At 43.5% G+C, this 24,587-nt stretch overlaps 1 protein-coding gene across 4 annotated transcripts in view; it reads left to right on the top strand.

Annotated features, from left to right (window-relative positions):
- The window catches only part of tbc1d32 (TBC1 domain family, member 32), a 194,471-nt gene that overhangs the window by 80,978 nt on the left and 88,906 nt on the right, over positions 1–24,587 (top strand). For all 4 annotated transcript variants that reach the window (XM_060916426.1, XM_060916427.1, XM_060916430.1 and 1 more), the window contains 3 exons: positions 6,672–6,790; positions 9,072–9,191; positions 12,989–13,077. In XM_060916426.1, coding sequence (XP_060772409.1) covers positions 6,672–6,790; positions 9,072–9,191; positions 12,989–13,077 — 328 coding nt within the window. The remainder of the gene's footprint in view (positions 1–6,671; positions 6,791–9,071; positions 9,192–12,988; positions 13,078–24,587) is intronic.

The following is a 24,587-nucleotide window of genomic DNA, read 5'->3' as shown; positions in this document are numbered from 1 at the left end:
ATCACCTTTCTCTTGTGCTCGGGCAATTGGTAAGGGCAGCTACGCACTACCACCCCTGGAGTCATTCCAATGTGGTGTTCTATGAGGTGGGTACGACCAGGAAGGGGCGAGAACACGTCGGAAAATTCCTTCTGCAACTTGGTTACCTCTGTGAGTTGGGCCGGTGAGAGGTGGTCTCCACAAGGGATCAGAGTGGTCCGAGATGTTATCTTTTTTACCTCTGGCCCCAGCTCCGCCTTCTCTGGGACTACCGATGCCAACGCCACAGGGACCCCCTCATTCCAGCGTTTTAAAAGGTTGAGGTGGTAGATTTGCAGTGCCCCGCCCCTATCCATTCGCTTCACCTCATAGTCAACGTCCCCGACTCGCCATGTGACCTCAAAGGGCCCTTGCCACTTGGCGACTAATTTAGAACTTGATGTGTGCAATAATACGAGCACTTTGTCTCCCGGCGTGAACTCTCTAAGGTGTGTGCCCTTGTCATACAGCCGGCTTTGACTTCCTTGTGCTTGCCACAAATTCTTCTGGGTTAGGTGCGTGAGGGTGTGGAGTTTTGCGTGCAGGTCAAGAACGTACTGGATTTCATTTTTACTCGGTGAAGGTCCCTCCTCCCAATTTTCCCATAGCACGTCCAGAATGCCACATGGCTTACGCCCATATAATAATTCAAAGGGAGAAAATCCTGTGGAGGCTTGCGGGACCTCTCATACTGCGAATAACAGGGGCTCGAGCCACTTACCCCAATTACGCACATATTCGCTTACGAATTTACAGATTATGTTTTTGAATGTTTGGTTAAATAGCTCCACTAAGCAATCTGTTTGTGGGTGATAGACACTGGTGCGGATAGATTTAATCCCCAGTAACCCATACAGCTCGTGCAGTGTGCGTGACATGAATGTAGTGCCTTGGTCTGTCAGGATTTCTTTCGGAATCCCAACCCAGGAGATAAAGTGGAAGAGCGCTTCCGCTATACTGCATGCTGAGATATTGCGGAGAGGCACTGCTTCTGGATATTGCGTTGCATAGTCCACTAGAACTAAAATAAAGCGATATCCCCATGCTGACCGATCTAATGGCCCTACGAGATCCATCCCAATTTGCTCTAACGGGATCTTGATTAGAGAAAGAGGGCGCAAAGGCGCTTTTGGAGTGGCCGCAGGATTTACTAATTGGCATTCGCGGCATGCCGCGCACCACTGACGTACATCCCCGTGAATCCCTGGCCAATAGAACCGGGCCATTATTCGGGCTAGTGTTTTATCTTGCCTCAAGTGTCCAGCCATGGGATTAAAGTGAGCCGCATGGAATACTAGTTCCCTATGGCTCTTTGGGATTAACAACCAGGTTACTCGTTCATTAGTTTGAGTGTCCTGCCTCACTCGGTACAATCTATCTTTAATAATAGCAAAATATGGGAAGGTCGGTGCCACGCTTGGCTGAAGAGTTTGACCATCGATTACTCTCACTTGGTCAAACGCATGCCACAGAGTCTTGTCTCACGACTGCTCTAATGGGAAATCCCCAAGGGGATCCCCAAGAGAGGGAGGAGGAGTGGGCTGCTCCCCGCTCTGACGCGGTGTTGACATAGACGGCTCTGTGACAGCTTCTCCAGCCAATGCCACACCAGGATCTTCCCGTGACATACTAGTGCAGGACCCACTAAGTGTTAAATATTCCATTAGTTTTTTAAACCCTGGCCAATCAGTACCCAAACTCAATGAGTGGGTGAGACAAGGACTAACCGCCACCTTTACTCTATGCTTTTGGCCCTGGAATAGAATATGGACAGACACTAGAGGGTAATGGTGAACATCCCCTTGCACACACAACACTTTCACCACTTGTGCTCCCCCCAATGCCTCACCTTGCACCAGGCGTTGGTGAATTGAGGTCTGATTACAACCGGAATCCACCAAAGCGTGATATGTATCCCCTTGAATACTCACCAGTATGCGATATGCTCCAGCCCGATCGGGGGCGGTTTCTGGCATGTCGGGGATCCGGATTACAGCACCCACCTCCCTTGCGGAGCTCTGACCCTGGAGATGCTCCAATTCCCCGCCACACCAGCACACCAGCCCAGGCTTTCCCTCTGCACTGGTGTTATGGGTGTCACTCACCTGAGGGGGAGACAACATGGACACAGGAGAGGGAGAGGGGAGGACATGGGTGCGACGGGCCAGCTGGGGAGGAGCCAGACGCCGCCTCCATGGCAGGGGAACAGGGTGGAGAGGGGGACAAGAGACGGGGAGAAAAGAGAGAGAGAAGAGAAGTGAGGGGAGATGCCTCGTATGCCTGCCGTCGGAGCCGCCTCCAGATGGTCCTCCGCCAGCTCAATGGCTCGCTCCAGCGACGCCGGGTGATGACACTGGACCCATTCCGCCGTTCCTTCCGGAAGTCAAGATACAAACTGCTCCAGCGCCACTGGATCGATGATCTCATCAGCGTCACGGTCTTCCGCCCTCAGCCACTGCCGGCAGGCATCCTGGAGTTGCTGGCCGAATGCAAACGGCCAGCCGACCTCCTCCAATGCCAGCATCTGGAAGTGCTGGCGACGTTGCTCCGGGGAGCGGCCGAGCCGCTGCAGGATGGCTTTCCTTAGGACAGCATAGACCAGCCAGCTGTCAGCAGGGAGCTGCTGTGCTGTGAGCTGCGCCTCGCCAGTCAGGAGTGGGAGGAGGTGCACTGCTCCAGCGGCCACCCCCACACCTCAGGTGCTTGCTCGAAGAGAGCGAGGAACGCTTCTGGATCGTCCTGCGGTCCCATCTTCGTGAGGGTGGCGGCAGCGGTGGTCGACGCCCCTGCTGACGTGAGCAGGTGCCGGAACGCCTGGCGATCTTCCTGCTGGGCCAGCATTAAGCCTGCTCCTGCTCCTTTTGGAGGGTGATCAGCACTTGATGCTGGTTCTGGTGGGCGGTAGCGAGGGCAAGGATGAGCTCTTCGAATGGCGGGGACTCCATGGGGTGGTTCCCTTCTGTGCTCCCGAGTTTCAGCACCACTGTAGCACTTCCTGATGTGGGTGGAGCACAGAGGCACAGCAGGCGAGAGTTGAAGTTTAAAACCAAGCACTTTATTCAGCTTTTCAGCTTTTTCTTTCTTTCTTTCTTTCTTTCTTTCTTTCTTTCTTTCTTTCTTTCTTTCTCTCTCTCTCTCTCTCTCTCTCTCTCTCTCTCACTCACTCACTCACACATGCGTTGTGGTCGGGGAGAGAGCTCCTTTTCTTTGCTCTCACTCTCCTTTTATGCTCCATCCCTGGAACACACACACACACACACACACACACACACACACACACACATTAATTGACAGCAAGTGGAATGACTTAGCCACTTACCTTCCCTGACCCCGCCCTCCATTCACAGACTGCTGCTTGGCCACGCCCCCACTGCCACAGTGGTATAAGAGGAAAAATATTCATCTTATAATAGGATAAGATTAATCAGCTTTGAGGTGATAATTAAACAGTGATGTCATACTTTATTTCAGGTTATAGTTACATTTAATGTTGCAAATCCTCCACAAAACAAGTTAGTTCCTGTTATTGCTTTTATGTTATAGCAGCTATAAACGTACATTCCCATTACCGTGTGTTTTCCTGTTTCCTGCAGAGGCGACTGCTCTAAGACGACAAGGGAAGCCCAGCTTCCTGTAAAATGTTACGAAAAAGTTTGTCTGTTAAATATGTATTGACACGATTTAACTCTCTTCTTTCAAATCGATATTTTATGCTAGAAAGTGCTCAGCTTTAAAGCTCATTCGTTCAGCAGTTATTTCTCACTGGTTGTCATAATCTGATAGCGTGATTTTTTTTTTCCTGCGGAAAGCACGACCCATTGAAAACCTGTTGTCTCTGTTGTTTAATGCCACTACAGGATGTGCTTTTATCTGTTAGACATTTATTGGACAATATGCTTTTAAAACGTAATTTCCAGACATCTGGCTTCACTGGGAGTCTATGGAGAGTCTGTGACAGTAAGGCGGGACTGGACACTGGGCTTCTGTATGATGACTGGTGAACTCTCAAATCTCTTTTGAATGTCATGTGACTGACGGCATTTTAAAATAATACATCACATCAATCGGAGGGATTCAAGCTCAGTCCATCATGCAGTGTGTTGGCAAGTGAAGTCATGAGACTAGCTGCTGTTCATTCTCATTCTTTTCCTATCAACATACTGTTCTGATTTCCATTTGTACATACTGTAAATAAAATTGTAAATATAGAGTTTGTGAGTTTGTTACTTGCTTTCATTTTGGTTCAGTAGAGGCTGTTTATTTTAAAGTGAAATCACTCCAGCTAGCTAGCTGTTAGCTGTGCGAAATGGGAACTGGCAAACGTTGCTGATGTTGTTGACCTGATTTTGGAGAAGACCTGATTTTGATGCTCTTCCTTATGAGGAGAGGATCAAAATTAAACAACGAGGCAGATCAATGCCCAAGATCAATTTAATTCAAAAGTCAAGGAGGCACAATTGCTCATTTCAGCTGTCTTGGTATGACAAAGTAAACTGGGACGGCTTTGACCAAGAGAAAGTCCTGTACTTAAAGGAGAACTGAAGTCATTTTTAAACTTGTTTTATTTCTTAATTAATGTGTTATTCAATTACATTTTCGGTTTTAGTAACCTTATATCGTGACTCATATTGGCAACTAATGCAATTAAATACTATTACTTATCGGCCTATTCAGTTTTTAGCCATGTTGAATTTAGTTAGTTTGGTCCACAGCAGGCGTCTCTTGTCCATGTGATCTTCACGAGACTTCAAAATGTGAAGTGTCAGCCAGGTGTCAGTGCTGCCATTTTGAAAACTGTTTTCCAAATGAGCTATTGCACAAAAATGAGTTTAAATGACGATTACTGCCTACTTTTTTCAAACTTTCCTGATTGCTCTCAAAACAAACAAAACTTCTGGCTTGATTACATCAGCATTCGAAAGAGGGCGCGTGCGTCTTTTGACAATATTGGCAGATGTTGGTCACTTTGATTTCCGCTGTACATTTAACTTCCGTCCTACGATGTCTTGTACAGGTCTCAACGAATCTCATTTATGGCCATTGCTTTGACATATGGACTGATATATTACATATTTCAAACACTCATAACTTGCTATAGCAGTGGCAAAATAGCTATCAAACATGCATTCCTATATTTAATAAAATGAGATAAATAGAATTTTGATGATAAAAAAATTTGCCTTCAGTTCTCCTTTAATGAGTACTTAATGAGACCATCCAAGGGAGGTATTATTGGGTCAAAACTGGGTTTTGGAGATTTGGCCAACTTTGACAGGACATACAAAAGGCATGAGAAAAGCAAATAACACTTAAGATCATGTGCATGTTTCAATTTTCTTGGCAGAATCAGAGTAGAACATGGCAGAATTCACATATACTGTAAATAATAACAAATAATTGAAAATTTTTATGACCTAGACCTAAAACTGAGCTTCCCCCATTTCAAAGACCACCAGCCACCACTGGTTTCCTCATCTCATCATCTCTAGCCGCTTTATCCTGTTCTACAGGGTCGCAGGCAAGCTGGAGCCTAGCCCAGCTGACTATGGGCGAAAGGCAGGGTACACCCTGGACAAGTCGCCAGGTCATCACAGGGCTGACACATAGACACAGACAACCATTCACACTCACATTTCATACCTACAGTCAATTTAGAGTCACCAGTTAACCTAACCTACATGTCTTTGGACTGTGGGGGAAACTGGAGCACCAGGAGGAAACCCATGCGGACACAGGGAGAACATATAAACTCCGCACAGAAAGGCCCTCGCCGACCACGGGACTCGAACCCGGACCTTCTTGCTGTGAGATGACAGTGCTAACCACTACACCACCGTGCCGCCATGACAACAAATGCAATTAGCAAACTAGCTGGGTTTCCATTGTAGTTTTGCGCAAAATTGAAGCCATGTTTATTTTTAAAATTTTGCCAAAACCCAATTGCGAATGGTCTGTTTCTTCACTGAGTGATGATAGGAGATTAAAGCTGAGCTTTGTCCTCTCACGATGGTTCTTACAGAGCACTCTTTTTTCAGAAAGGCAGCATTTTCATTTCCTCTTCAAGTCATGTCATGACTCAAATGCGAAAAATGTGTTTCCTTTTCAGTTTTGTGAAATATTGTTGTATGAAATCATCTGAAAAAAATTCATATGAGTGTAAAAAAAGTATTTTTGAGGCTACTTCCAGATACAAAGCTCTGACACTGGAGACTCCTCCTAATGAAGGTTAAATGTTTAAAAAATCACTGATTATATGTTATACTTTTATAACGTACTCTTATACTTACTAGTCTTAGATTATGTGAAGCATCTGCCATACAATTCCTTGTGTAAATTGTTTCTATAGAAAACAACATCACATTAGAACGAGGATATTAATATAAACTTGTGATTTGACTTGCGATCATAACAACTATCAGAGCTGCTGTTAGAGAACATTAACCAACACCTCCTGACCAATTTGATTTGAGAATTAAAGAGTTTGTTTCCTGTGTTCATGTGCATGATAATGGAATAAAGTACACCAGCAGACTGAATGTACTGGAAAACATGCTAAATCCGATCTTTATCATTCACTGTGATACCAGTGCATAGTATCAGATCAGTGCATCTTAGATCTATTGAAGTTGCTAATCTATAAGTGTTCCTCACAGGTTTTATCCAGGCCATAGTGGTGGAGCTGTGGTCAGCACTCGAGTGCGCCAGAGAGGACGTGAGAGTCGTCCATCCCAAATCCATCCCAATGGAGCCTATCGACAGGAGTTGCCTCAAAGTAAGGCCTTTTTATCTTTCCCTTTCCCTCTTTCATTCTGTATATTAAACTAGATACACTTTATGGTCAAAAGTTCATGAACACCTGACCATCACACTCATATGAGCTGTTTGAACACCCTGTTCCAGATTTGCTGTAATAATAACAACTCCCACACTTCTGAGAATGCTTTCCACTAGATTTTGGAGAGTGGCTGAGGGATTTTGTATAATTCAGCCACAAAAAGCCTCAATGACGTAAGACACTGGGCGTTGGGTGAGGAGACCAGGGGTGCAGTCAGCCAGTTCAGGGTTCAGTGGGATTGAGGTCAAGGCTCTATGCAGGATGGTGCAACCTTGGCAAACCAAGTCAACAACTTTAAATACTTTGGGTCATACATTATGGATTCCCAAAAGGATATGAAATCTCATAAGGTATTAGCATGGGCAGCGTGTAACAAGCTCAAGAAGATATGGCATGCTAGCTTCTCTAACCAGAAGAAGCTCTGTCTGTTTGAAATGTTGATTGAATCAATTCTGCTTTTGGATCTGAGACGTGGACACTAACTATGCGACAACAACAGTGGCTAGATGGGACATACACTAATCTGCTTCAAGGTGTTCAAAACATTCATTGAGCAGAGCACACCACACGTGAGCGGATATATGGCAAACTTTCCCCGATCTCCCAGAAGCTGACAAAGTGATGTCTCCAATTTGCTGGTCACTGCCAACAAGCAAAGGGCAAGATCATCCAGTTCCTCATTTTATGGAAACTAAGCAGCCCTCTCCATTCAAGAAAAATGACATTCCCAGATATGATTGCAAGAGATTCAGGAATTGACAGGTCGGCTATTGCTAATGCGATGATAGACTGGAGGGTGTGAAGTGAGGTTGTTCGGGGCATCTCGACTAGAATGGCCAAATGATTATGATGATGATGCAAACCATGTCTTCATGGAGCTTTCTTTGTGTACAGGGGCATTGTCATGCTAGAACAAGTTTGGACCCCTTAGTTCCAGTAAAGGGAAATTGTAATGCTACAGCATACACAAACATCCTACTCAATTGTGTACTTCCAATATTGTGGCAACAAAAAGTATATATGGGAGTAATGGTCAAGTGGACACATTTGGCCATATGGTATATTTTTGGAAGGCATAGTCTGTACATGAGTGTTTTACTAAAGAAGCTATGAGTAATGGTAGTAACGACGATAGCGCCACTGCCCCTGTTTCATCACAGTCAATTCAGTTTATTTGTACAGCGCTTTTAACAACAGATATTGTTGCAAAGCAGCTTTACAGAAATTTAAAGACTTTAAACATGAGCTAATTTTATCCATAATAAATGTATTTATCCCTGATGAGCAAGCCTGTGGCGACGGTGGCAAGGAAAAACCCCTTCAGACATTATGAGGATGCTCAGACTCAAAAGGGAACCCATCCTCATCTGGGTGATAACAGATAGAGTGATTATAAATAACTTCCTTTGATAACTGTGTCCTATATAGAGTAATCACTGTGTAACCGTGATAGTTTTAGCATGAAGTCTATTTTGTTGAAGTTATCAACTGGAGACTTGAGTGCAAAACTGTTCATGACAACTGCAGTCCTAAAGTTATCATGACAGTAGTCCTCAGCCATAACAGCAAAACTGTAAGTGTCCAGATCCATCTTCTTTCAACTGTCCATATGAGGCCGTCCTCCACAGGAGAGAAGTGATGAGACTCCAGACAGAAGTAGGGCATCAGGATGGATCAGGCAGGTCTGAGGAGCAGAATAGGTCAGCATCACTGATGTCTCAGGATCGACAGAGTCACAGTGTCTCTCCAAATGCTCCAAGTCTAAAGGCATGGGTGTACAGAGTGTGATGCTGATTTTGGATACAGGCTTTTTCTTCCTGCAGGCACTAAAACATCTGATTCTAGATGAAGACATTTGCCACATTGACTGTGTCGAATTAGTGTAATGTGTAACTGCATAATTGGATCAAAACTGAAGGTTTAACTTTGTGGATTCATTGGTCATATTTGTATGGGCTAAGGACTTTGGTAGGGAAGTGGAGTGTGTGTGTCTGTGTGTGTCTGTGTGTGTGTGGATGAGAGAAAGACTACAATTTATAAATGCATGGTTCAGCGACCCTTACTGTTCTTATTCTTTAGTGTGAAATATTAATGATGCATCACAGCAGTGCATCAGGATGTAAGCAGCAAGAGTCAAATGGGCCTTTGAAATTCCAGCTGTTATTTTCAGAAGCTGGCAGTAGCCTGTATTTGAACTCTGTGTGTGTATGTTTTGTAGTCCTTCCTAACACTGGTGAACCTCCTGTCCTCTCCACATGCTGTGTTGGAACTGCTGGGACAACAGGTGCTGCCCAACAAGGCAGAGTACAGCCTGAGAGAAATGCCCACCTCCATTATTGTGAGTGTCTCACACACACACACACACACACACACACACACACACACACACACACACACACACACACACACACGGGCCTCCATCAGGGCTTTTAACACTCCATCTGGGAAATACGAGGTTTAAAACTTCAAAGAACAGCTTTACCTCTGATTGTTACAAAACACTGACACTGGTGACTCCTTACATTAAATGTACAGAATACTTCACCATGTCAGCACTTACACACATTTTTAATCTGCTTATGGGGCATTTGCCATGCATATCCCTGTGCAAGTCATTACTGTAGAAATGACAGTATATTAAAATGAGCAGATTAATATAAACTTTTCAGCTGGCACTACGGTCAGAGCTAAAAATAGAAAATGAATCAACACCTCTCAACACTTCAACCCCTCAACAACACCTATTTTATCATTCAGAACTAGAATAGTTTGTTTGCGCCACACTATTGTTGCTGTGTGATACATCAGTCAGCCATAACACAAACACCACTGACAGGTGAAATGAATAACATTTGATTATTCTATTCACATTCACTGGATATGAGCAATCACGCGCTCTGATTGGCTTCTCTACTACTCGGATATCAGCTCATATACCATGAGTAGAGAGAAACAAAATTGTGGAGCGTGTTGCTGAACCAACCGAGGACGAAATCAAAACTCTACTCGAAAACAAAACCCAAAAAAATACAAAAAAGCAACAAAATATGGAATTAAATATTTGATGGTAAGAACGTATCTTTTTTTATTTTTCAAAATTATTATTATAGCATTTTTCACAAATTGCTCCTGTTATTTCACCGGTTTGTTTACATTCTAAGCGGAAATGATTTGGTTGGATGTTTTGTATAAAGTATTTATTTATTGAATTTGCAAACTGTGGCAGTTCGTAGGAGGGGGAGGAGCACAGAAAGACGGCAGGCCAGAATAAAGTTCCATCATTCAATTTATTTGTTCTTTTCAGAGACAAATATAGTCCCAGTCACACAGAACACGCAAGTTGGCTGGTTCAGGAGAGAGCTGCCTTCCTCTGCTCTCTCTCTCTCTTTATATAGGGCGCGGTCACTGGGAAGACACACAAACACAGGTTAATTGACATCAGGTGTAGTGATTCTGCCACTTACCTTACCTGACTCCTCCCTCCTGTCACAGACCGGCGCTTGACCACGCCCCCACTGCCACACAAACAAATGAAAATAAAAATGCTGTTTCTCAAAATTCAGTGAATGTGGATAGAATAAAACAGTTATTCCACTCAATCTCATCGTACACATCTTATAGCCAACTCGTGCCTTGTTGGCTATCAGCTCATGTACGACTTGATTTTGTGGAATAACTGGTAATTATTTCGTTACAATGGTGTCTGTTAAGGGGTGGGATATATTAGGCAGCAAGAGAACAGTCAGTTCTTGAAGTTGATGTGTTGGAAGCAAGAAAAATAGGCAAGCGAAGGATCTGAGCAACTTTGACAACGGCTAGATTGTAATGATTAGATGACTGGGTCTGAGCATCTCCAGAATAGCACATCTTGTGAGGTGTTCCTGGTATGCAGTAGTTAGTCCCTACCAAAAGTGCTCCACGAAATGACAGCTAGTAAAACGGTGACAGGGTCATGGCCACTGAAGGGTCATTGATTTGCACGGGGCACAAAGTCCATCTGGTCCGATCCCACAGAAGAGCTAGTGTAGCACAAATTCCTGGAAAAGTTAATGATAGAAAGGTGTCACAACACACGGTACATCGCAGCTTGCTGTATATGGAACGACAAGTCAGATCCACGTAGGCCCCAATTTACAGGACTTAAAGAATCTGTTAGTCATGTCTTGGTGCCAGATGCCACAAAGATCTTCAGAGGTCTTGTGGAGTCCATGCCTTGATGGGTCAAAAGTGTTTTGGCAGCATAAAGGGATCCTGTTCAATATTAAACAGGTGGTTTTAATGTTATGACTGATCAGTGGATACAAATACAGTATATTGGGCTAATACTGTAGTTCAACTGCAAGATTATTTCTTTACACCTTTAACATTAACTCCAGCAATCAACCTGTGAATTTCTTTGACAAAATAAGCATAGGGTGTGTAAACTCTGCATAACGTTTAGACATGAAATACATCTTTTTTTTTTTTTATTGTTTGTGCACAGAAAAAAGCTCGGGCAGGAAATCTAACTTTCCATTGAGGTTAAGTCTGACAGTAAAATGGGCAGAGCTGCTGTGATTCACTAACTTTAGGTTTTGTCATTGAGATGCATCAATGTGTTAGTAAAGCATAGACACAGGCTGATTGTAAACTCTTATTTCTACTCACTTTCATGATTACATGCTAACATATAGACTTGGAATGAAGTAGAGCTTGGATTGACAGGTATTCACCGTGGCCAAGCTAGTCTCCTGATCTACCTACTCGTTGATCATGTCTCAGATACATGGCTTATAGTAGGCATATCAGATGCTCACTGGCCGTGCTGTGAAAATTATGCATGCAGACGCTCATCTAAGTTTCCAAATCTGACATTGCTTAACTCTTGAATATTTTCTATCATGAATGATATCATTCAAAAGCTTATAATCTCTGCTTTCCAAAGAAATTTATCTCGTTAAGATCTGTTCAGTACTTTGAGAGTAACAGCAGGTTGAAGTTGGTACAACAGGGTACGCTCTATGCTTGCGTGACGTCGGGAAACTGCCGGTGATTTTTGAGTCACGGGAAAGCAGTCAGGCTCTCTCTCTCTCTTCTGATCGATTTCCCAATGGATTATTCATAAATATCAATCCGATAACTTTTATAGGGATGTTCTCTCGCTCTCACTGTTTCTGATGAAGTATTCAGCAAAATTTTCCATCTGTTATTTGATGTTATGATTCATGGGAGACTTTGAAGTGAGTTTTCATAGCTTTATCTACTTATTTTTTTTCAACTCAAACTGATTCGTGTAAATAAATAACTATTTTAGAAGATAACTCTAGTTGTTCTGATGAAAAATATTGAGGTCTTAGTGGTCAGAATGATATTTAAAAAAACTGTAAGGCAGAAATGCAAGTGTCAGTTTCAGTTAAACTAGTTGGGATTGTTTATTGGATGTGGATCACGCAGTTTTTTCAAGGTTAGCCTTGAAAGCTGTGAATATCATCATTCATATTCTTTAATATAAACACTAGTCAGCCCTACTTATGAGAAATACAAAGCCCTACAGAGCACAAAGAGGGTATTAGAAATAGTCTTTTATTACTTTTTTTTATTGAGTGTACCGATTTAACGATTTTACCTAATTAGCATAATTAATACTAATTAAATACTAATGTGCATAATTTTCACTAATTTTTCAAACCTTGCATTCAGTATACAACCATCTATGTGCCTGCCAATTTCCATGTAAATATCTTGAAAACTAGAAAAGTTATTAAGAAAAAACATTTGATCTCATTTGTTAATGAGGTCCATTTTGGACCATGTGATCCTCATACATAATATTACGTCAGTTTTCTAAAAATTAAGCCGTTTTTCCAATCTTTGATTTGTAATATCTCAAGAACGGAGAAACAGATTTTAATTCTGTAAATTGTATGTTGTTCTGCATCCAATTCTGAATTCAGTGACCGCAGTTTCAAGCAATTTGGATTGAATTTGAATTTTCACCTGATATGCCTACTTATAGTCGTAAAAGTATCAATATACTGTACACTCCTGCAGCTTGACATCTTTCCATAAGAGGGCAGACTTTGACCAGAGATGAGTTGTGCACCCCTGCACTCCAGCATCATCATCCTCAGCTGCCTTTCTCTTCTCTCCCCTCAGGATGTGATGGACCGCCTCATCATTATTAACTCTGATGCCAAAATCCACTCCCTGTTCAACTACGAGCAGTCGCACACATTTGGCCTAAGGTAGATCAATAATTCTATCTCGGCTTCTTCTCCATTTCTCTCTCTCTCTCTCTCTCTCTCTCTCTCTCTCTCTCTCTGTTTCTGAATGGAATGAAAGAGTACAAACGAATGGCAGCACTATTTAGTGCAGCATTATCTGATTAGCCCTTTTCGCTCCATTTATTCTCTTGCTCTTTAGATCAATAAATGCCTGATTTGGCTTTCTGTGTTTGCCATGTTATGATTATGCCAGATAACAGGATTTCACATTTGGAAAAGGAGTGTTGGAAAGCATGTAATACTGACCCATGTTTATTTAAAGGAAATTTGAAAAAACCCATTTCCTTGAAGTACTGTATCTGCTGCAGGTAAAGCTAATTCATCTTTGAATGAAGATGTAATTAGAGCTGGAGCAGAACTTATTGATATCAACAAAGAGTGTATTCATGTTTTTACTATGAGGGTGATACATCAGGATCTTCCACATTTATTGCTTCATAAACCATGCCTATGGGGGTCTACAGACTCAAATAATTAAGAGATACAGAATGGTACCTGCACCTAGGCATTCTGAAAGTGATATAACCTTGTTAAACCCAGCGGCTGGGCATGGTGTCCTGGACCAGCTCCATCTCAGCGGGTAGGATCCTCGTGGCCCTTTTTCATGCACACTATTTTTCATACCTCCCTCCTACAGGGAGGAACATGGCACTTCTTCAGAGCATTAATTTGACAGCAAGGGTGTTATGTTCTGAGATTGAAGTTCCTTTGCTAGGTGAGATGTTTAATGAATGGTGTGTGCGTGCGATGTTATGTGCTATTGTTTTCTTTTTTGCTTTTTGAAACATTATGGTTTTTCTTGCAATTTGGCCTCCTTCATTTGACAATCCCTTCAAGTCCTGTTGTTCATGTTAACTTTATCAAAGGATTGTGTGATTTCCAACTGTGTCCATTTGAGCTACTAATCATGGCACATGATAGCACCATCATGGGGTGCCATTTCCCCCAGAAGGACTGTTGCAAGGGGTGGTACATCTCTCCAGAAGGAGTGCTTAGCCTCCCTGAAGTAGTATTCTTGGAGTTCATCCATCCTATTTAGCATGTTAAACCTCCCCAGCAAGAATGCGGAGTCTCTCAAAAGTAAGAGAAGGTACTTTTGAGTTAGCCTTCCAAATAAATCCAAGAGTTTTAGTCACCTGAAAAGGGATTTATTCAGTACAGATCATGTTTTACCATCCCAGAAGGATTGTTTGGCCATTCCAAAAGAAGTGCTGTGCCAGCCTGGAATGATTGTCAAACCACCCCAGAAAAACTGTTCAGCCTCCACAGAAAAGTGCTTAGCCACCTGAGAAGGACTGTTAGCCATCCTAAACTGAGTATTTTGCTTCAAAGAAGGGCCTTTTAGCTGCCTGAGAAGAAATGTTAGCCACTCTAAAATGAGTTTTAGCCTCTGCAGAAGTTGTTGGGCACACTTGAAGGGGGATTTAATCATCCCAGAACAAATGTTCAGTCTCCCAGAAGTTTTGCTGAGATGGAGTGTTCATGTAGTATTTAACCAACTCCAAAAAGAGGACTCTGTTATCCCAACAGGAGGATGTGTTTGACCCAAAAATTCCTCCCTTGTACCACCCCCCAAGGATTGTACAGTCACTCCAGAAGGACTGTAAGCCACCCAAGAATTTTGCTTAGCCCCAATGAATGAGTGTTACAGCAGAGGGTAAGCTTCCCCCAAATTAATGTTAGGTACCCCAAGACGGGGTGAGCCTTCCCTAGAAAAAGGGTTTAGCTTCCCTTGAATGATTTTTGGGTAACCCAAATGGAGGTTAAGCTTCCCCAGAAAGAGGGTTTTTGATTCCTCTCAAGGAAGGTGTAACTTCCCCAGAATGAGGGTAAGCTCCTTGAGAAGGAAGGTTAGCATCAGGGAATAAATGTTTAGTCTTCTAGAAGGAGTATTTAGTACCATGGTTTGGCCTTCCTGAAGGAGTGTTTGACTCTAAGAAAGAGTTTTTGGCATCCTGAGCAAAAATAATGTTAGCTTCCTAAAGAGGGGTGTACAGCCATCCCAGAAGCAGTGAAAAGTATCCTGAATATTGTAGATTTAACTTATTCAGAAGGAGGATGTAGGTTCAAGTGCATTAGGTACCCCAGACAGAAGGATTAGCTTCTCTAGAGAGAATGTTGAGGATCTCCACGATGGGGGTAAGTAACCTAGGAGGAGTGTTGTCAAGACCACCTAAACTGAAATCAAGTCATGATCAAGACCGAGACAAGACCAAGACTTTGAGGGGTTGAGCTCAAATCAAGATCAAGGCAGCGCAAGACCGAGTCAAGACCAGTCTACCTTCCCCAGAAGAAGTGTTCAGTTCCCCTGGAAGAAGTGGTAGATACCTGAGAATAAGGGTGTCCTCACACTGGGGATCACCTTACTGAATTGTAGTCAGCAAGTAAAGCTGCATTGCGATGACATCAGTCCACTTGGGACCAGAACATAAAGTGCAGTGTGAGCATAGGCGAGTGGGGAAGGGGGACAATCGCTCTTGGGAGGGGTTCCTAGTGTGAGTGTGCTCTAAGTGTTAACCAGGCCAGAATGTGTCTCAGCCACTCAAGAAGAGTTAGCCATCTCCAGAATGAAATTGTTTTTATTCCGTACTAGTGTTAAGTCATATTCTTCTGAATGCAGAGTTGCAGGGTATCATTGCTTTGTCTAATCAGATAATGATATACTGTAGCTGAAATAATGCACAAATGCTCTACTTAATGCACGAATGCTCTTTGAAATAACCCAAATTATTGGAATTTGAAACATGAATACAGTAACACAGAAGGAAGCTGTAGGCTGTTAAAGGGCTCATAGGGTTGGAGCCGACCCATCACGTCTGACTCAGTCACTGAATGTGTCGTTACACTGGAGGTGTCAGGTCTAAATCCGCCTCTCAGATATTCATCATCTCACACCGATATACTTTCCCTCCCACACATCAAAATAACATTCCTTTGAAAGGACTGAATATAAAAGCAGGTTGTTGTCTGCTGAGTTTCTTATCTTCAGCTCCAGTTAGACCCAGAGGACGTTTAAGATATTGAGGACAAGGACTATCAAATAAACCAGTCAAATAAGGACTGTGTGATTATGCAGCTTATATGATTGCCTTCAAAATATGCACACCTGCAAAGAGCTTTCAGTTTAGCATTAAAAAGACATTTATGCAATTGAATTTAGAGAAGGTTTATTCCTGTTTGCCTCACACTATCAATTGAATTATGCAGAATATAAAGCTTGAAAGTGGCTCAGATACTTAGATTTGAACAGATAGATAGTTCAAAACAAATGACAAAGATCAGTTAAACATGTTCAAGAAAGGAATCAAAAGACTAGTTCAAGCCCAAGAAAAATGAACTCTGATTCCATTCTAATGCCCTGACTTACTGTACTAAGATCCCAAATAACACATGCCCATTTGCATTCACAAAAGGATAAATTGCAAAGGCAAAAGTGAGTGAGTTCCAGATGATTTCCAAAGACTAATTGCGCCATGTGGAGATTAGGGTTAAAAATATTATGTAAATAAGGTGTTTAAGTTTGCTATTTGTTCTTGATATCTAAATCTCTAACAGACTCTAGGCCAGGAAAATGGGTGGGGTATAATAGGCAGCAAGAGTTGATGCCTATTCTTGACAGTTCTTGAAGTTGGTGTGTTGGAAGCAGGAAAAATGGGCAAGCATGAGCACCTGAGCGACTTTGACAAGGGCCAAATTCTGATGGCTAGATGGTTGAGTCTGAGCATCTCCAAAATGGCACATCTTGTGAGCTGTATGCAGTGGTTAGTACCTACCAAAAATGGTCCAAGGAAGGACAACCAGTGAACTGACGACAAGGTCATGGGTGTCGAAGTCTCAAAGATTCGCATGGGGCATGAAGGCTAGCCCATATGGTCCAATCCCACAGAAAAGGTAATGTAGCACAAACTACTGAAAAAGTTAAGGCTGGCTAAAACAGAAAGGTGTCTGTTCTCTTGCTGCCTACCTTGACAGGTGCCATTGTAATGAGATAATCAATGTTATTCACTTCACCTGTCAGTGGTCATAATGTTATGGCTGATGGGATGATCCAATATAATCCCGTTTAATTAAAGACTGTAGAATAAGCAAAAAAAACAAAAAAACTACACATCAGCCCTTATTTATCAGTCGAACATAGAAACCAACACAGATCTGAGTGCAGAAATCACCTTAGGGTTAGGGGAAGCCATGGCCTAATGGTTAGAGAAGCAGCTTGGGACCAAAATATTGCTGGTTCAATTCCGTGAACCAGCAGGAATAACTGAAGTGCCCCTGAGTGAGGCACCTGCTCCCCAGGCTGCTCTGGGTATGTTGTACATCACTCTGGATAAGAGTGTTTGCTAAATGCCATTAATCTAATGTAATGTCATCTTATAAGAGGGCTCACATGTTCCACGAAATCCATGAAACATTTGTATCTTGCCAGTCACAATGTAAGAGTGATCGGGTGTCGATAAATGTCATCGTTTAAATATCATGCCCCTAAATATTCTCAGTTTAGAGGCCTTGCCCCAGACTTTATAACATGGAGATGCATAATACGGCATCATAGGAAGTCACAAAAATACCTGCGGTCCCAGAAAACCCTCTCGTATCTTACTGACGGGGTCTGAACAGTCAGATGTGCTATTTCCAAGATTTGTTGACTGGCAAAGCTCTTTTCAAATAGGTGAATAAAAAAGCATCTAATCTATCACATGGCAAATCAGTTAGCCTACTCATTACTTTTATTCCTTGTAATTGTCAGCAGTAACCTAACAAGTAAGCTATCTCGAAATGAACGAGAAATTAATTTTGCACCAAAAAACAAAAACTGCTAACCCTGTTAAGCTACATATTTTTAAGTGATGATTATGTAGCTGCATATGCTGAGATGCCAGTCAGAATATACAGCCTTATAACTATTCTCAGGGACGTTGCTAGACATAAAGCTCTACTGGGGCACAGACTACCATTACTCAAATCACACAGTTTTTTTTTTTTTCTCTTGAATACCTGCTCTTGTGCAATAGTGTGTTATCATTCCTCAGTCCTGATTCTTGTTTCATGCATGCCATGGTGCAAAGGCAACAGCATGCACAATGCTTTGCATGGACTGGCCCCAGTGTACAGATCGCAAGGAAGGTGTATGCTTCTGATTGTATTTTGGGTTAAACTACTTCGCTTTGACATTGTGGATTAGAAGGAAAAATCAATTCTTTTCCTGCTATCATCAATCTAAATTAATCCACTGCCAAATACAGAAACTTCTTAAAACTCATACATGAGATTTTAAGAGGTCTTATAACACCCATGTCTATGACTCAGTCAGATTTACTATGCTGCACCACAAGTCCACACTGACTTGAAAACTTGCGTACACGAGTTTGGACTTGACGGAGATTTGATTGTAGCTTCTGCTTACATCTATACATAGAAATGACCGTACGCCCAGTTGTCTGTCGTGTATTCATTTTGTAAATGAGGGTCATTGTGAATGCAAAATAAACAAGTGTATGTTCTGTTAAACTGGGCCCACAATCTATTTAATTGCTGTTGGCATCAGAGGTGTGCAATTGTGGATAATATCTACAAACCCCATTTCCAGACAAAGTCAACTTTTTGTTGCCTGTAACACACTCAACAAGTGTTGCCAGGCAAAACAAACCTCACCCGGCAGCACTTATTTTACACCTACATATTGATAATGGTAATATTTCTCAATCATCAGCTGTCAGGTTATAGTCCTATGAAAATCCACGACTTTGAGTTTGACATTTCAAAGTCATTCAAGGTCAAAGGTCATGGCAGCAACTGAAAGCCCATATGGCACTTCCTATAAGTTGATAATGGTAAATATCTGTCTACCATCAACAGTTTTCAAGTTACAGCCCTCTGAAAATCTGTGACCTTGAGTTTGACCTTTCAAGGTTACTCAAGGTCAAAGATCACAGTGCCAAATGAAAGGCCATATGGGAGTTCCTATAGGCTCATAATAGTAAACATCTGTCTATCGGCAACCGTTTTTGAGTTATAATGGAAAATATTATTTTGACCTTTCCGGTGACCTTGACCTTCACCTTGACCTGATTACCCCCAAAATTTAATCAGGTAATCTACGCACCATTGTCCACCTACCCTGAACATTTGAAGTCAATCGGTGCAACCGTCTAGATGCTAGATTGTTAACAGACAAACAAACAAACCAACACAAACCGCACTGATTCCAATACCTCGACCTGCTTACTCTGTCACGGGTGAGGTAATAATTCTAACTTCATTTATATTTACAAAATACAATTAAGTTGCTCAGTAAAACTATTCAACATTGTTTCTTTGTACTTTTATATATTTTTATCATTAAATTTTTATCTTTATATTGTATAGTCGGCTTGGTGTTGGGATTTTTGTCTCCAAATCTATTTTATCTTGCACTGTATGTCTTTTTTTTCTGCATGTTTGATAACTTGCTGCTGTAAAATAACAATTTCCCAGCCTGGGATCAATAAAGTAAATCTATCCATCCGTCCATCTGTGAGAGTGCAGGCACTTACAGATGTATGCCCGGAGGAAGACAGATTGCAGAGAGTAAACAAAGCCAAATTGAGGGACTGGAATCGGTGTCAGTAAACTAGTGAGGGTCGGGCGATCGGTGAACAACGTAACATAGGAAAGACAAAGAGCGAAAAACAAGGAGGAAGTAGCAAGAATCAGAAATGTAAGAGGCAGTTAGAAAGATACAAGGCTTGGTACAAACTGAACGAGCAGGATGATACTTCGCAATGGTGTGTTTGTGAAGGAAGCTTAAATAGAGGGACAGGTGACTGAGGAAATGAGAGCCTGCTGCAATTCAGTAGGCGGGAGACAGAGGGCGCTGTGTATTCTGGGAGCTATAGTCCAGTGTGTCCATGTTTGTAGTGTGCTCATTCTCAGGGGGTTTACTGATGGAGCCCCCCCGAGGAGCCACCTACGTGAGCTACATTCTTTCTGGGATGACCCCTACCTCTGGGTGCTGGTTTATTAGGATGCTGGGCATGGAATTCTTGCTTAAGAAGGGGGTAGAGGATGTTTCTGGACTTGACCCAGCTTTGTTCCTCTGACCCGTATCCTTCCCAGTCTACCAGGTACTCAACTTGGCCTCCTCTTCGTCTCAAATCGAGGATCTTGTTGACCTGGTAGATGGGCTGTCCCTCTAGATTAAGTGAGGGGTGTTCTTGGTTCGGTGTGTTGCTGGCAAGGGGCCCCAGGATGGCAGGTTTTAGGTGTGAGACGTGAAATGTGGGTGATGCTCAGCTGTGAGGGGGGAGTTCAAGACGGTAAGATACTTTGTTGATGCGGCGCAAGACTTTAAATGGCCCGATGTAGCATGGCTGGAGTTTTCTACAGGTGTTGGTTTCTCTCAGATTCTTAGTGGCCACCTACACTCTGTTGCCAGGGAGGAAGTTCGGAGTCTCTACTCTACACTTATCTGCATATTCTTTGTACTTGGCACAGACTGATTCTAGCCTCTGGTGAGCCTCCTCCCAGATGGTTTGACTGCACCTGAACCAGTCACTGACGGCTTGTACCTGGCTGGGTGCATCGTCCCAGGGGGACAAGGGTGGTTGGTAGCCGAGTATGCACTGAAACGGTGTCAGTTGGGTGGCAGAATGTTTCAGCGAGTTTTGTGCATACTCAGCCCAGGGCAGGAAGCACGCCCAGTCCCTGTGGTTGCACATGCAATAGATCCTTAGAAAGCAGCCGATCTCCTGGTTTGCTCTCTCTACTTGACCATTGGACTGGGGGTGATAGCTGGATGTGAGGCTCACAGATACTCCCAACCTCTCCATGACACTTGACCAAAACTGTGAAATGAATTGGGGTCCTCGATTGCTAACTATATCTTTGGAGATGCCATAGTGCCTGAAGACTTGCTGGAACAGCAGCTCCGCGGTCTGAGAGGCTGTGGGGATGCCTGGCAAAGGAATGAGTTTCAATGCTTTCAAAAATCGGTCAATGGTTACCATTACCATGGTGCTGTCTTGAGAGGGAGGGAGATCTGTGATAAAGTCAATCGCAAGGTGTGACCAAGACCTTTGGGGAATTGGTAAAGGGCATAGTTTGCTGGGGGGGGGTCTCAGAACCTTTGCTTGAGCGCATTTGGAGAAGGAGGTGATGAACTGGTTGATTTCAGAAAGCATGTTCTCCCACCAGTACCTGTTCCTTAACATCTGGTGCATGCGTTGGCTATTCGGATGTCCGATGGCAGGAGATGCGTGCACTCAGGTGATGAGTCTGCTGCGAAGACGTTTCAGCACATGGAGAAGGCCAGGTGGGAGCTGAATAGGCAGAGTTTGAGGCTGTGACTTGCTTATTTCCTTGTCCAGTTCCCAGGTGATGGGAAAATACTGAAACACTGTAGTGGGATGATGGGATGAGAACCTGTGTCATGGTGGGAAGGCCCGAATGCCCTGGATAAGGCATCTGCCTTGGTATTTTTGGAACCTGAATGGAATGAAATGGTGAAGTCAAATGATGTGAAGAATAATGCCCACCTGGCCTGATGTGGATTCAACCTTTTGGCTTTTCTGAGATATTCTAGGTTTTTATGATCTGTGAGGATTACAAAGGGGTGAGTGGCTCCCTCTCGCCAATGCCGCCACTCTTCAAGGGCTAGTTTTATAGCAAGCAGTTCTCTATTTCCCTACATCATAATTCCTTCCTGCTGGTTAGTTTCTTTGAAAAGAAGGCTACTGGGTGTAGCTTCTGTTTTTTCCACAAAATGTTGGGACAAGATGGCCCCTATTCCAGTGTCAGACGCATCTACCTCTATGATGAACAGCTTTGTAGGGTCAGGGTGCTGGAGTGTTGGGGCTGAAGTGAAGACTAGCTTTAGCCGGTTGAAGGCCTCCTCTGCCATTGGGTTCCACTGTAGGCCTTTGGGACCTTTCTTCAGCAAAGAGGTTAGAGGGACTCCCAGAGTGCTGAAGTTTTGAATGAACCGGTGGTAAAAGTTTGCAAAGCCTAAGAAACGTTGAAGATCCTTGATAGATCTGGGTGTCAGCCAGGATGTTACAGCTGAGACTTTAGATGAGTCCATACTTACTCTTTTAGCACTGATAATATAGCCCAGGAATAAAATCCTGCTTTTATGAAACTCACATTTCGTAGCCTTCACATAGAGGTTGTTCTCCAGTAGTCACCTGAGAACTTCTCTGATATGTACCTGGTGACTACGGACATCTGAGGAGTATATCAGGATGTCGTCAATGTAAGCAATGACATATTTGCCCAGCATGTCCCGTAGCACATCATTGACGAAGCATTGGACCACACTGGGTGCCAAAGAAAGGCCATAAGGCATGACCCGGTATTCGAAATGTCCAGCGGTAGTGCTGAAAGTGGTCTTTCATTCATCGCCCCTTTTTATCCGGATCAGATTGTATGCACTGCGCAGATTAAGCTTAGAAAAGATTCTTGCGGATTGGAGTTGTTCCAGAGCTGCTGGAACCAGGGGAAGTGGATAAGGATACTTGATGGTGACCTGATTTAAACCTCTGTAATCGATGCAGGGCCTCAGTCCACTCCCTCGTTTCTCCACAAAAAAGAAACCAGCAGATGCAGGAGATTTGGATGGGTGGATATATCCCTGTTCGAGAGCGTCCTGAATATACTCCTCCATTGCAATGTGTTCCTTTTGGGATGGGGGATAAATGTGACCTTGGGGCAGAGACATACCTGGCAGTAAGTCAATAGTACAGTCGTATGGCCAGTGTGGTGGTAGCCCGCAGGCCTTCCCCTTACTGAAGACTTCGGAGAGGTCCTGATAGCAGTCAGGTTGAGGACTTTCTACAGAGGTGGAGGATACCTGGCCCTGGGGACGAGAGCAACAGCTTTGGAAACGTGGGTGACCATTGGAGGATTTCCTTGCTTTGCCAAGAAATGAGAGGGTCGTGAAGTTGTAGCCAGGGATATCCAAGAATAATGTCATGATTAACGGTTGTCATTACATAGAGTGAGATAAGCTCCTTATGCAATGCTCCTACTTGTATCTGTACTGGTTGGGTATGTGAAGTGACCAGTCCGTTGCCTATGGGTCCTCCGTCGATGGTCCTAATGATGAGTGCTCTGTGCAGAGGGGTGTAGGCAGGTTGAGCTTCTGCACGATGGTCTTACTGATAAAGTTCCTCTCTGTCCCTGAATCAATAAAAGCAGCTAGGACTTGAGTGGAGAACGCAACCTTTAGTAAAACTGGTATCTTGAAGGACTTTGAGTTGAGTTCTGTCACCAGACTTGTAGATCTTACTGGTTTCTCTGCTGGGGTTTCATGGGCTGGTCGGATCGGACAGTGCCGGATGTTACGTTCGGAGCTCCCGCAGTAGAAGCATAACCCCTCCTTGCGTCGTCTAGCATGCTCAGCATGAGTTAACCTCATGCATGAGACCTCCATTGGTGAGCTGTCCTCCGACGGCTGAACAGGCCTGGTACAATCATGGATAGAGGGCCGGTGCTTTAACAGTTGGTCAAGACAAATGGCTAGGTCTATGAGGGAGTCTAGAGAGAGGCTCTCATTTCTACAAGCCAGTTCGCTGATGATCTCAGGATGGAAACCTTGGTGAAAGACTTCTTTCAGAGCTGGGTCGTTCTATCCACTGATGGCTGCTAGCGTCCTGAAGTCCAGGGCATATTCAGCGGCACTTCGAGTACCTTGAGAACTGGTGAGTAGGCTCTCTCCAACCTCTATCCCCTCGGGTTCATGATCAAACACTCTCTTGAATAGAAAGAGGAACTATTTGTACGACTTAGTTTGCTCACCACCCCTGTTCCAGATAGCAGTAGCCCAGCAGAGCGCTTTGCCAGTGAGAAAAGACAGAAACTTAGCAATTTTATGCTCTTCTGATAAGTTTGGCATGGTGGCAAAAGACATAGAACATTGCAGTAAAAAAACTTTTACATGCAATGGCATCTCCAGCGAACTTTTCCGGAGTGGGGAGTTGCAACGCCGGGCTAGGAGGAGACTCGGGGCATGCTAGGAGGGCCTGCGACATCACAGTTGCGAGCTGTGTCATCCGGGTGTTGAGATCGGCGAGCATCTGTTGATGTTCTCCCAGCAAACGCCCCTGCGCGTTGAGAGCAGTTTGTTTAGAGTCCTCCGCTACATCCATGTTGGCGAAGTATTCTGTGAGAGTGCAGGCACTTACAGATGTACGTGCGGAGGAAGACAGATTGCAGAGAGTAAACAAAGCCAAAAAAAGGGACTGGAATCGGTGTCAGTAAACTAGCGAGGGTCGGGCGATCGGCGAACAACGTAATGTAGGAAAAACAGAGCGATAAACGAGGAGGAAGTAGCAAGGATCAGAAATGTAAGGGGCAGTCAGAAAGATACAAGGCTTGGTACGAACTGAATGAGCAGAACAATACTTTGCAATGGTGTGTTTGTGAAGGGAGCTTAAATAGAGGGACAGGTGATTGAGGAAATGAGAGCCTGTTGCGATTCAGTAGGCAGGAGACAG

The sequence above is a fragment of the Neoarius graeffei genome, chromosome 3, assembly GCF_027579695.1.
Source record: "Neoarius graeffei isolate fNeoGra1 chromosome 3, fNeoGra1.pri, whole genome shotgun sequence".
NCBI lineage: Eukaryota > Metazoa > Chordata > Actinopteri > Siluriformes > Ariidae > Neoarius > Neoarius graeffei.
Note: the sequence above shows the minus strand (reverse complement) of the source record. Positions and strands in the feature narration are given on the sequence as shown.